At 30.9% G+C, this 13853-nt stretch overlaps 1 protein-coding gene and 1 non-coding gene across 12 annotated transcripts in view; both read right to left on the bottom strand.

Moving 5' to 3' along the window:
• STXBP5L (syntaxin binding protein 5L) overlaps window positions 1-13853 on the bottom strand; it is a 389595-nt gene that overhangs the window by 222267 nt on the left and 153475 nt on the right. For all 11 annotated transcript variants that reach the window (XM_025990142.2, XM_072724595.1, XM_025990141.2 and 8 more), the window contains exons 6-7: window positions 8670-8804; window positions 3348-3411 (exon numbers count right to left, since the gene is read on the bottom strand). In XM_025990142.2, the coding sequence (XP_025845927.1) occupies window positions 3348-3411; window positions 8670-8804 (199 nt within the window). The remainder of the gene's footprint in view (window positions 1-3347; window positions 3412-8669; window positions 8805-13853) is intronic.
• Window positions 1586-1693, bottom strand: LOC112913829 (U6 spliceosomal RNA). The gene has a single exon (XR_003233744.1). It is a non-coding gene; the product is annotated as a U6 spliceosomal RNA (small nuclear RNA).

Genomic DNA, 13853 nt, shown 5'->3' with positions numbered 1-13853 from the left:
CTGTCAATATCTTGATTTTAGCTCAGTGAGACCTGTATTGGACTTCTGGCCTACAGAACCATAAGATAATACATTTGTGTTGTTTCAAACTACTAAATTTGTGATAATTTATATCATAATAAGAAATAATATAAGTGGCATCAAAGGAAGCTGTTTTTTTCCCATCACAATTATAATCACCATTGCTCTTTATCAATTAACCACCACAGTACTTGATCTCCTATTGTCTTACCTTTCCATCAGCCCCTTTCCCAATTAATCATAGGACAATGTTTAAGTAATTGTGATGTCACTACATGATAATACCACTTCACCTGGCACCTTCAATGGCTTCTTTGATTTTAAACAGGAGACAACTCAAGTCCAAAGTTCCACCCTGAGGGCCTACAATCTAGAACAGGAGTCAGCAAACTCTTTTTTTTTTTTTTTTTTTTTAAGATTTTATTTATGTATTTGAAAGAGAGAAAGTGAGAGAGGGAGAGAGCATAACCAGGGGTATGGGGGGTGGTGAGGGAGGGGGAGAGGGAGAGGCAGACTCCCCACTGAGCTGGGAGCCCAATGTGGGGGTTGATTCCAGAACTCCAGGATTGTGACCTGAGCCAAAGGCAGACACAACCGACTGAGCCACCCAGGTACCCCATCAGCAAACTTTTTATGTAAAGAGCTAGATAGGCTTTACAGGCCTTATAGCTCTCTCACAACTGCTTTGATTTGCTCTTGTAGTTAGAAAGCAACCACAGACAATATGTTAATGGTGAGCATGATTGTGTAAATAAGCATCAAGCCAGATTTATCCCACTGGCTGTAGTTTGTAATCCTTTATCTAGAACAATTCTCATAATTATTGTCTTAACCAGGATTCTGTAAAAACAGCCTGAGGCTAGGCTTAAGTGCTAAAGTTTCACTGAGAAGTACAATCTGAGGGCTGTAATAAAAAAGGGAAAGTTAAGTAAAGCAAAGAAGTAAAAGATGATATATTATCACACTAATCACTATTTCATGGGGAGAAGCAGCAGAAGCACAGCCAATCACGTAGCAGGTGAATCTGTTTGGTCTATAATCTGGATGTCTGTAACAGTTTATATTGTTGCAAATGGCAAGATCTCATTTTTTTATGGCTAATAATCCATTGTGTTTATATACCACATCCTCTTTATCCATTCATCTGTGGATGGACATGTGGGTTGTTACCATATGTTGGCTATTGTAAATAATGCAGCAATAAACACATATCTTTTCAAATGGGTGTTCTGGGGTTTTTTGGATAAATATCCAGCAATGTAATTACTGGATCATGTGGCATTTCTGTTTTTAAGTTTTTGAGGAACTTCTATACTGTTTTTCACAGTGGCTATATCAATTTGCATTCCTGCCAATAGTGCACAAAGCTAGAGATACCACAATCCCAGAATTTGAGTTACACTACAAAGCTGTAGTAATCAAAACAGTATAGTACTGGCACAAGAACAGACACATAGATCAATGAATAGACCAGAGAGCCCAGAAATAAACCCATGCTTATATGGTCAATTAATCTATGATAAGGGAGGCAATAACACATAATGGGGAAAGGACAGTCTCTTCAACAAATGGTGCTGGGAAAACTAATTCTGCATATTATTCTTGCTCAGGGTCCACACTATCCTTCTCTGTATCATTCCAATTTTAGTATATGTGCTGCCAAAGCGAGCAAAGTGCTGGGAAAACTAAATGGCTACATGTCAAAGCATGAAACTAGACCACTTTCTTACACTATACACAAAAATAAACTCAAAATTGATTAAAGATCAAAATGTGAGACCTGGGATCATAAAGTTCCTAGAGGAAAATGTAGGCAGTAATTTCTTTGACATCCACTCTATAGCAAGGAAAACAAAAGCAAAATTAAGCTATTGGGACTACACCAAAATAAAATGGTTTTGTCCAGGGGTGCCTGGGTGGCTTAGTCATTTAAACATCCAAATCTTGGTTTTGGCTCAGGTCATGATTTCATGGGTCATGGTATTGGGCCAGGGTGGGGTACCACACTCAGTGAGGAGTCTGCTTAAAAGATTCTCTCCTTCTGCCCCTCCCCCACTAACACTCATGCTCTCTTGCTCTCTCTCTCTCTTTCTCTCTAAAATTAGTGAATAAACCGTAAGAAAAGCTTTTGTACAGAAAAGGAAACCATTACCAAAACAAAAAGGCTATCTACTTATAGGAGAAGATACTTGCAAATAATATATGTAATAAGGGGTTAATATCCAAAATATATTAACTGATATAACACCAAAAGCCCAAATAATCCAATTAAAAAATGGACAGAAGACTTGAATAGACATTTTTCCAAAGAAGACATACAGATAGATGATCAAACACATGAAAAGATGCTCAACATCACTTAGCATCAGGGAAATGCAAATCAAAACCACAATGAGAGGTCACCTTACACCTGTCAGAACAGCTAAAATGAAATACAAAAGAAATAACAAGTGTTGGTAAGGATATGGAGAAAAACATTTTCTTTTTCTTATGGATTTTAGAATCATTTCTTTAAAAATAAGTAAATTCTGATGACATTTGATTGGAATGACACTGTATTCATGGACCAATTTGAAGGAATTCAGTATTCTTTCTATTATACTATCAGGCAGACCTGACATTCAGGCTCAGTATTTAATAGGCAAATTCAGGTTCTATCATTTAAAAATAAAGAAGCAAACCTATACTATCTAATTTACTCAGGTGTTTTCTATGGTACTCAGCTAAAAATAAATTCTTGAAGAGGCCATATTTATGATGAAAGTGATGCTTTAGATCTTTTCATATTATCAACTTTGTTTTGTCATCATCAAAAGAAAATTATGAATAATCAAAATGAATAAGGATTATTTCTGTAACTTCAGAATATTTTCTATATAATTACCTATTTATAAAATCAAGATTTGGTAATTTGTGATTAGTGAGTATTGGTCATGTATCATTACCAAAACTAAATAGTAGAGGCCAATGACTAATGATATTGATAATCATATTAACTTCAAGCATAGACTATTTAAAAATTCAAGTTGTTCCACATATTCCATATCCTCCTCAAAATTCTAGAATTAAATACCAACTTTATCTCTAGGTGAAAATAAAGACTTAATTTGGGACCATTATTAGTATAATTCATTCATTCATTTATTTGCTCATTCATTCATTCAACATATTTTACTTTTAGAAAACATTGAATAGAATGTTTGAATTGAATATGAATTGAATTGAATATGAACTGTGCTAGAAGTTAGTACAAAATAATAGTAAGAAACACCTTTATTCCAGAATGAGGAAAATAAATGCAAGAATAATGGTACTGTAATACTCACTTTCCCTTCATCTCTTGGGCTATCACTTAAATGTACAACTGGACCTGGATGAGTCTTTGTGGATCTGTTAAATCAATTCAAAATAGTAATTAAAAAATAAAATTAAAACACCTTACCATTATAGACTAGAACAAAAAAATTACACTAAAATACACTCCCAATATTCTGAGGTTTAAGCTTAGATTCATTTGAGTTTTGGTTATTTTTCTTTAAGACTACTGTTCTTTCTCCTAATAATTCTATTAAAGTAGGTATAATTTTTTTTATCAGGTTTAAGAGCACAAATCCACATAACAACAGGATTCCTCATTTCTATAGCACAAAAATTATATACACAGAGACAACATTAATAATGAAAATGATGCTTTAGATCTTTTAATGTTATCAACTTTATTTCCTCATTATCAAAGAAAAATTATTAATAACCAAGATGAATTATATCTTTTCATTAAATTATGAATCTATGAGTTAGTATCTATATGTTTGTTGCCAGATCTGAGCCTCTAAAAATTTGAAATTGAATTTATGCAGACAAAAGGGAATTTACATAGCCACAAGGCTAATGCTGTAAGTCCGTTTCAGACAAATTGCAAAGTATATAACCGATTTACATTTTCCTTTGACGTAAAATCTCTGATTTTGCTCGTAAGAAAAGTACAGTAGCTCCACTGATTTACAAAGAAGTCTTCTCTAGTGATAGCCAGCTTACAGAAAACTGACAAACTGGGGAAACAGTTTGCTAGTTATGTCTCATTTATTTGCTCATCCAAGGTAATCAATAACAGATAACTATGTGTCTAAATGTGTATTTTTAAAGGATCTGTGCTCTGTAAATCTGACCTTTAATTTATTCTACTCTTATATCTGGCATGTTTCTTTTATATTTCCTACTTTAACATATCATTGTTAAATATGGTAATGTCATGTTTAAAGACAATATGATCTGATATGACCATAGATTTATTATTGCTCATTTTCCCACATTCTTTCTTCAACAGTCTAATTGTGCCAGACTAATCCTATTATGATTATATTGACAGTTATAATTTCTTTTTAATATAATTTATTTCTTATGCATACATGAAAACCATAAAAGATTATTCACAAAATAGTAAAGAAGATTAAATTTTAAAAACTTTTTGAGAATAGAAAATTAACTCCAGCTTCTTCAGATACGGACTCCTCTCAGTAACTCAGAGGAACAAAACACTTATTTGTTATTGGTTTTATCCTAAATTTTCTTATCTAAAAATGAAGATAGTAGTACTGACCCTACTAATTATGAGGAATATTTATATATAGCACCTAATATAAAGCCAAAACATAGTAAGTACTCAATGAATAGTATGTAGGATGACTTCTGTAAATCACTGAAATAATTGGAAACCAGAGTTACTATCTGCATTCTAACTACAATGTTTTATTAGAGTAAAGTGCCTCTGATAAGGAACAATGTCCTTCAATTATCCTTTGGAAACTAATAATATCCAACAAACTACAAATTCCTGTCTTTTGGGTTTAATTAGAACAACAAATACAAAAGTGTACTCCATGATAAACTAGTTGTTACTCAGTTTCAGATGATTATTTATTTCTACTCTACCAATCTTCAAATATTAGAAATAACTCATAACATATTTAAATACTCTAATAGCCAACAAAACATATCTGTGAGCCAGAACTGGTTAACTGTCTGCTAGTTTGCTACCTGTTTTCTATATACTTTTCATGAACAATCTCATCTCTTCATCACCATAAATTCTATTTCATTACCTTTAGATCCATATATCCTACACTTCCTACCATTTCCCATACCAGTTCCACTAGCATGTCTTATAAATACATACAAATCAACCCACCGTAAATTGACTTCATTGTTTTTCTCCCAATCCACACAATCTCCTGATTTTTTTCACTAAATGACACCCTTTTATACACAGTTGCTTAAGTCTCACACCTGGGTATTACTCTTAATTCTTCTCTATTATTGTTACATCTTCCCATAATACCAAAGTCTTGCTTTTCTACCTTCTATTAATATTTAATTATGTCAGCTTGTCTCTAAATCAATGGTAATGTTAATCAAGAATACAGTCTGTTCTCTTTTAATCATTTCTTTATACATGCCCTCAGAGTCATCTTCCTAAATGCAAATTTGATCAAGTCAATTCTCTCCTAAAAACTGTTCAAATTCTAGCTCCTGGCCTTTAAGTCCAAACTTCTCAAACTGGCCTACAAGGCCTTTCATATTATACACCATGATTATCTCTCCTCTAGATTTATCTTTTGTTATACTCTCTCAGGTATTCCAACCAACTAAACTACTTAAAATTCCTGTGCATGTAAGAAAGACTCTCTCACATTTCATCCTTTAAACCTTCTGTCCCCTCTTCCTAGAATACTCCTACCCCTCTCTCCTAATTGTTCACTCAGCTAACTAAAATTCTCATCCTTTAGATCTCAACATAGATGTAATTTCCTTTATAGATACTTCTCTGAGAAGTTAGGTGTCCTCATGGAATTGCCACATTTTATTTCCAATATATTGTAACTGCCTTTTAAATTAATCTCACCTTTATTAGACTGAAAGCCCCAAGAAGATAGTAATTATATCTTCCCAGTTCACAGTTGGATTCATCTAGCATATATCATAGTGCACAATAAATATGTTTGAATGATTGTTAAACACAAGCCCTACACTTATGATTTAATAAAGTTCATGATCAAACTTTAATCATATATAGAAAATAATAGGTTATATATATATATTTTTTTTTTAGGTTATATTTTTTAAAAAGCTAAGGGCTGCCCTGCAGAAACATCTATTTCTGTACCATAATCTGGAATATATTTTCCAATAGAAAAAAATTTTAATGTCAGTTTAGTTCTATGCTACTATTTTATGAGGTGTTCTACAAACATAACTGTTTCCATGGACAATGTGTTTCGGTTTCCAAATAATGAATATATGCATTTTGGGAACACAAGCTATTTATAATAATTAGGACTACCTATAATTATAATTAAGAGACTTCACTAAAAAATAGAAACTGAAAAATAACATTGAATAAAAAGTACTTTGAGTAAGAACTTAAATAGAAATAATTTCACATATCTTTTAAAGACAATTCTGCATTTGCATACTTAGAAAATATATTGTTAAAACTTGGGTCTAAAATTCTATTAATGAAATGTCTCTTTTAAATAAATATTTTATTATTGTCGCATACACTTGACACGTTTCAACAGGAAGTGACATGCATTTTCTGATATATCTCAAGAGGTAGAGAGCAATTAAAACAATTGGGATTTAAAACTACATAGATAACAATGGATCTATAATTCTGTGGGATACACTTTTGGAAAACTGGTCTAAGTAAACTAAGAAACATTCGGAGGTGATGTTGTCTACTAATAATTTCTAGAGGATACTTCAGGACATTTTCAGAGGCATGTACAACTCTTTTCTAAAAGATCAGGTTTATATAAATGATAGATTCTATTCTTATCCTGTATCACATGTCTAAGATCATACTATGAAAAACACAAGTTCCTTATTTTATTTTAGTTCCTCTTAATTTTACTCTCTTTTATAGTATTTAAATTCATCATTAATCCTGAAATCATAAAGTATAGACTATGCAAATACATAGAGGTAAAGTATAGGTCACTAATTCAGGTAGTATTAATTTGAACTATAGAAAGTATTTGTTAAGTATATGATATGGAAACAAAATAGCAAAAGTGGTGGAATATTTGGTCTATTTAGATAATGTATTAGTAGGATTCAATTGAACACAAACAATATATGTATTACTATTTGTACTAATATTAAATTTGTATAAAAGTTCTAAAATTCAATCTCTCAACATTATCAATATCCTTTATCATCTTTATCAATATCCTAAGAAAATTATGAAAGTAAGTTCAGCCTTATTTACTACTTTTATACAACTCAGATTATAGTGGGAAAACCTTTCCCAAATAGCTAAAAAAGTAAATAATTTTTTAGGAGTTCTAATTCTATATAGTCTATAGAATAAATTTTTTTTAAATACACATGTAGAACATTAAAACATAGGAGTAAAATAGCTCATGTAAATTATAAATGAAAGCTCTACGTCAATAGTATGTAACTATCATACTAATTCTTCAATAATGTCACCATTAGAATGATTATTCTTCTAATGGTCACTATAGAGTAGCCACTCTGTGGAAAGTATCAAAATAAGCCAAGTATAAAGAAAAAGAAAGGAGCAATGAACAAAGATTCTTCCCTGGAGCAGTTTTTAATCAAGAAGGAAGAATTACCACTAACAAAAGACCCATTAGAAAAACAAAATCAAAACAAAACAAAACAAAACAGACCCATTAAGACATAAAACAAAAGGAATATTGTAACAAGAAAATAATTAGTAACAACCTTTCCTATATATACAAGCATACTGAAACATTAAAAATAGGGAATAGGAGATTTATTATAAAGATCAGACTGAAGCCTCATGAAAATAAGCAGTTTTAATCAGAGTTCTGGATAATTATTATATACCTCAGGATATGCATATGTATGTATGCCAGCCTCAAACATAACTTATTAAGGACCTAATATGTACAGAGCATAAACATTTATTAAAGAAAATTTGTTTTTCTGATTAACACAGTGACCAGGAGAATTATTTGTGTCATACTACAAAAAAATGGCTTAGAATTCCATAACATTTCACATTTGGGAAATTTCACATTTTATATATGCATAAACTTAAGTATCAATGCCAAAGTCAAAGGAATTATTACCACTAACCACATATCCAAATAGCTATATATATATGACCACACAAAAAATATTGATAAATTGATTCTCCTTAGAGCCCTGCATAATATGTTAGTGAGGTAAGTGAAGAATGAGCAATAAAAAATATGTGAACTGATCATGATTCTTTTTACGTAAAACTAAATGTGGTCACAATTCACTTGCAATTCCCATTGGAAGTGGCTATACTAACAATGACTGTAAAAAAAAATGAGATGATTTCCATGTATAACTTTTAGAATGAACCTTAATATTTTATCATCAAATTTTGCATATATAACCCTTAATTATTCAGAAATCCTGAAGTATTCAGAAAGTCTAAAACTAGAATATGTTAATACTACAATATCTATTTTTAAAAGTCTTTATGGTTTTAAATTATTTTTGCTAAACTTTTCATTCAAATTAACCATAAATTAGCTATGTTTCAAATTACTCTGTAATTTGACGTGTTTTACATAACCATATGAAATATTTAAGTCAAGTAAAGTGATATTTAAGTTTAAACTTACAGCTCAATTGCCTTGTTCCACATGATAACGTATCCAGAAAGAATGAAAGATTCAATATTTACAATATGTGTATTTCCTCTTTCTGTTCCAACATAGAGCCATTTACTCTGGAAAGGTAGATGACAGTAAGTAATTCTGAAAGAAAGAAAATTACAATTAAAATATCTAAATTTTATGTTTGGTCAGCATTATATTTCCTTATACTTTTTAGATAGTGATAGCTATATAAACAATAAAATGTACTATACACTCAAATAGCATTTATAGACTGTAGAGGACAAATAAAAGTATACCATTAAAAACAATAATGATAATGATAATAACAACCACTATTAAAATAAGTATATACCATGGGCATTAACAATATATATATTATTTCTAATTCTGAAAAGAATAATGCAAGACAGATATACATTTCTATTTTATGAAGAGGAAACTGAGGCCAAGAACTTTTATTTATACTTGCATTGGACTGACAACTAGTAAGTGGCAACCTCAGGATTCAAATCTATTTCTGACTGGTTGCAAAATTAGCAAATTTCTACACTTGTGGTTTTTATTTAGTAATATTCACTTCAAATAGAAATTAGGTATATCTGAAATATACATTTCAGAGTTATCATAGAATTTTTAGCTTTATATATGATCATAAGTTATTTAGTTTTTTATTCAGATCCTTGCTATTTAAATAGTATAAAGAAAGCTTATAAGTCAGAGATCTATTCTACTATTCCTTTATTTTTTTTTCTTTTTTGTTCTGACTTTATCTTCACAATGGGGTTTCTAACCTAACCAATTCTGGGAAACTATTCTGTAGCCAAAGAAACCATGACTCCTGCAAATGAAATCTGGGAATTTACCAGAATATTCTATTCATAGTGTATCACTCTTTCTAGTTTGCCTATTCCCACTCCTTAATTGCTCATAAAAAGACAAGGGAGATAAATTCAGTTATCCTTTGCCAGAACCTGTTATTGAATCAAAATGTTTCATAGAATTTATTCAGAAAGAAAAAAACCTGGTAAATTGTTAGAAGAAGAGGACAGAATTCTGATGCCAGGCAGACACACCAATACGGAAAAAAAAAAAAAAAAAGGAATGTGAATGGTAAAATTCACATATGATAATGGACAATTCTGATTAAAACCTAGAGTCTAGAATTGCTGTTGCCAAGGGTTACTTAATAATGTCCCAGAGGAAATAACTTGATGATCATGTTTCTCGGCCATGAAGTATCTATTCTCAACTCAATATAAGTAGAAAAAAAGAGGATTTTTTTTAAATTTTATTTATTTATTTATGATAGTCACAGAGAGAGAGGCAGAGACATAGGCAGAGGGAGAAGCAGGCTCCATGCACTGGGAGCCCGATGTGGGATTCGATCCCGGGTCTCCAGGATCGCGCCCTAGGCCAAAGGCAGGCACCAAACCGCTGCGCCACCCAGGGATCCCAAAAAGAGGATTTTTTAAAAGAAGGTTTAAGATCCTTTCTGAATCACAATGCAAGTAAAAAAAAATACTAATTCCATAAAAGTAGACAAAAATTTAGGAGTTCAGGTAGATAAAAAGCAAACTTCAGTATAATTATTTCCAAGGTTAAGAAGAAAAGTCTAAAAACTGCCAAGTTTCAATAATGAGACCTAAAGCAAGAGGCAAAATTCCAATAGAGACAATCTTCACAGTATAAGAACGATGGAATACATGAAAAAGATCCAAATATTATTAGAAGTATTCCTTGAACCAATACTATGAAATGTCTCATTCTTACTGACAAGAAACTAGACCCTTGATAACAAAAGGGTTTCTATCTCATGTCCAAATGTCCAACTGATAGGTAGTGGTTAAATAACTAATAAAGAAAGATCCCCAGGATTTATCTGAACCCATTAAAAAAGAGTAATTTGATTTACTGAAAATGCTTGACCTGGATGAGAGGGCATGATTATTACTTATGTTGTATATTTGATAACACTAATAAGTAGGCAATACTTTTTTGAATTTAGTTTATTGTATTTAATAGTCACACTTTTATTTGTAATGCATTTCTACCACCATCACCTGCAAAATAGATTTTCTTCTATATAGGACCCCTGGAAAAATAATCTTGTTTCTATATCCATATTCACTATCGTTCTCTATAGTAAATCATCTAAGATGCTGTTAGTCTTCCATCCATTTACCCTATAATTCAAACTTCACTGAATAATCCATTATTCATTTCATACATATTCAAAAGCACTGTCCTTGATTACAACACATCTACTCTTTCTCTCAAAACAAAAACAAAAACAAAAACCCAAAGCCATCTAATAAGAGAGATAAGAAGACAAGTAGACAAGTAAGAAAAATAAAAGTAAAATGTGTTAATTGCTATAAAGGGTCCAAATAAGGGAAGGACTAATTCCAGTAAAGACAATCAAGGGAAGGTAATGTATAAAACTGTATTTAAATTGGGCCATTACATTAAAGATCAAGTAACTGTAGTTTGAAAAATATATGTTACATAACCATATGAATAAATAAAATCAATGTTTTCAAGCTTGAAAAATGTACAGACTTTAAAAAATTGTTTTGCTTATCCTCATTTTTGACTTCCTTTTATGAATTCTTTAGCTTATGTATAAAAATAATATAAGATATAAATTCCTCATACTTATGGCTCTTACATATAATAAAACAAAAAAATACAAAATAAATACAAATAAAACTGCAACTAAAATTCAAATCAATAACAGTATATATGACAGATGGATTTTTTTAAAGAAATAATTAACTCATGATATGGATATGTTTCTAACTGCCTAGTTTCTTTTGAATTTGGTATACCTATATTCATACTATGCTTTCCTTTTACCACTTATCTCTATTTGAACAGTTTGGAACCCTATTCCATAGTAAACCATCACGTAATTTTACAATCATATGGTATAAATACATAATACCATGTACATAGTCCACTTATTTTATTAATCTGCAATAATTAAAATAACACTATTTGTTGCCAACACATACATCAATGCAAATTTAATTTCACATATTGGACCTGTGTGACAGCATTTTTGAATGAAATGGTTTGTTTAAGTCATTCAGAATCTTTCCATTAGTGTAATTATAAAAATATTATAATCAGAAATTGCTGTAGAACATTCATAACTCCAAGACTATGCCTATAGATCCTAATTTGAGAGCACTGTGAACACAAGCCAAGAATATATTTTAATAAAATAAGTAGTTTAAAGTTACAGAAATTTTATTGTATGAAATTATGCAAGGTGAAACTTTTTTCCCCTAAGTTATAACATAGTTCAATTTTAGTCTCTGTCTCTAGTTCCTTCTATAGCATTTATAACTATACTTTACAACCTGGGTATACTAAGAATCAGGTACATTCTACATATTAAAAATACAAATGCCAGAGAGAAAATTCAGCAGTTTTGAAGTAATCTAGCAATACTATTTAAAGCTCTTTCTGGGTGGTTTTGATACACAACCACAAGTAAGAACTACTAATTTATAGCAATAATTCTTATCTTGGTATAAAAAATTATCTCATTGAAATGCCTATTTCCACATTCCAGGTACACAAATTATGACTCATGGACTTGGGATGGAAATGGGACTGATATTTTAATAAGTAACCTTAGTACTTGCTATTCAAAATGAAGTCCACATACCAGCATGGACATAACTTGGAAACTTTAATAGAAATCCAGAATCAGAAACTGCATTTTATGAAGAACCCCTAGGTTAATCATATATACATTAAAGTTTAGTTAGCACTTCTTTGGCTGATTCTATGACTGATAGCCTATGAATCACATTTTATGAGATACTGTGCAATGATTGAAAGACTGCTGCTAATTTACACTTCAAGTTTTGGGATAAGAATCTAAATTACTAAGTTAGTAGTAGGGATAAAGCCTTGTACCTATGTAGTTCCCCCCAAATGAGCTAACAATGGTGATAAGAAGCACAACAGCAGCCAGGGAAAGAAATAGCTAGCTACACTAAGATTCCCTTAGCATCTTAATTCAAAGACTGATACTTAGGTGTTTTAGTAGAAAAACTCAAATCATATAAAAGAAAAAATATAGAATTAAAAATTCTCTAAGAAAAAGAATCTGACAATTTTGGACAATGTGTACCTAGATGGAGTTATAACACAAGAGCCAAATTAAACAGATAACTGAAAACTTAGTTGAATTTCATTCACAGTCTTAGTTAACTAACCAAATAGTAAAAAACATATTTAATTTTGTTACCTGTAATTATTTGGAAAACTATCAAACATAAGCCAAATTTTAAAAATAAACCAAATCTTTGCAATTCCATAGGGAATAACACCATGATTTCTGGCAAATCCAAGTCTGAGAAGTTTATTCTCATTCTCCTATAGCAAAAGAAATAATATTTTCTACCTTCATTTAAATTCACAGAATATTTCAACTTCTGAGTGACAGAATTGAGTTCATGGAGACTGTGTGCAGAACAAGAACGAGGCACTGGTATCCTGGGACAGTAGAAGTAAAGTAAGAAGTGATAATTAGACTCTACCCAGAAGTTATGAAGTGCCTCTCCCTATCTCAGGAGTTAGTAAAAGGCTAGCAGGAATACTGAACTTCTGTTCCGAATTGTTAGTAACAAGATGATATCTGTCCTTCCAGCCAATGCAATGCCAAAACAACCCGCCCCAAACAGAAGGTTTAAATAAGATCTACAATGTCAAAACATAACATCCAATATATCCAGTTTTAATAAAAACTCACTCATCATATCAAGAAATAGGAAAATCTCAATTTGAATGAAAAATACAATGGATACCAATATGATACAGATGTTAGAATTCACTGACAAATATTTAAAAGGAACTATCATAAAAATGCAATAAGCAATTATGAATGAAATGAAATGAAAAATATATAAAGCTGCAGCAAAGAAACAGGGGATAAAAATCAAATGCAAATTTTAATACTGAAAATTACAACAAAGAAAATTAAAAAACCCATGCATAAGCTCAATAGCAAGATGGAGGGACAGAATATAAACTCCATAAACTCACAGATAAAACAACATGAATTATCCAATCTGAACAACACACAGAAAATAGAATTTTTTTTAAAAAAATGCTGGAAACTAAGAAACCTGTGAGACAAAAAAAGAAAAGATCTAACAATCATGTTATCAG

This window comes from Vulpes vulpes, chromosome 1, assembly GCF_048418805.1.
Source record: "Vulpes vulpes isolate BD-2025 chromosome 1, VulVul3, whole genome shotgun sequence".
Lineage (NCBI taxonomy): Eukaryota > Metazoa > Chordata > Mammalia > Carnivora > Canidae > Vulpes > Vulpes vulpes.
Note: the sequence above shows the minus strand (reverse complement) of the source record. Positions and strands in the feature narration are given on the sequence as shown.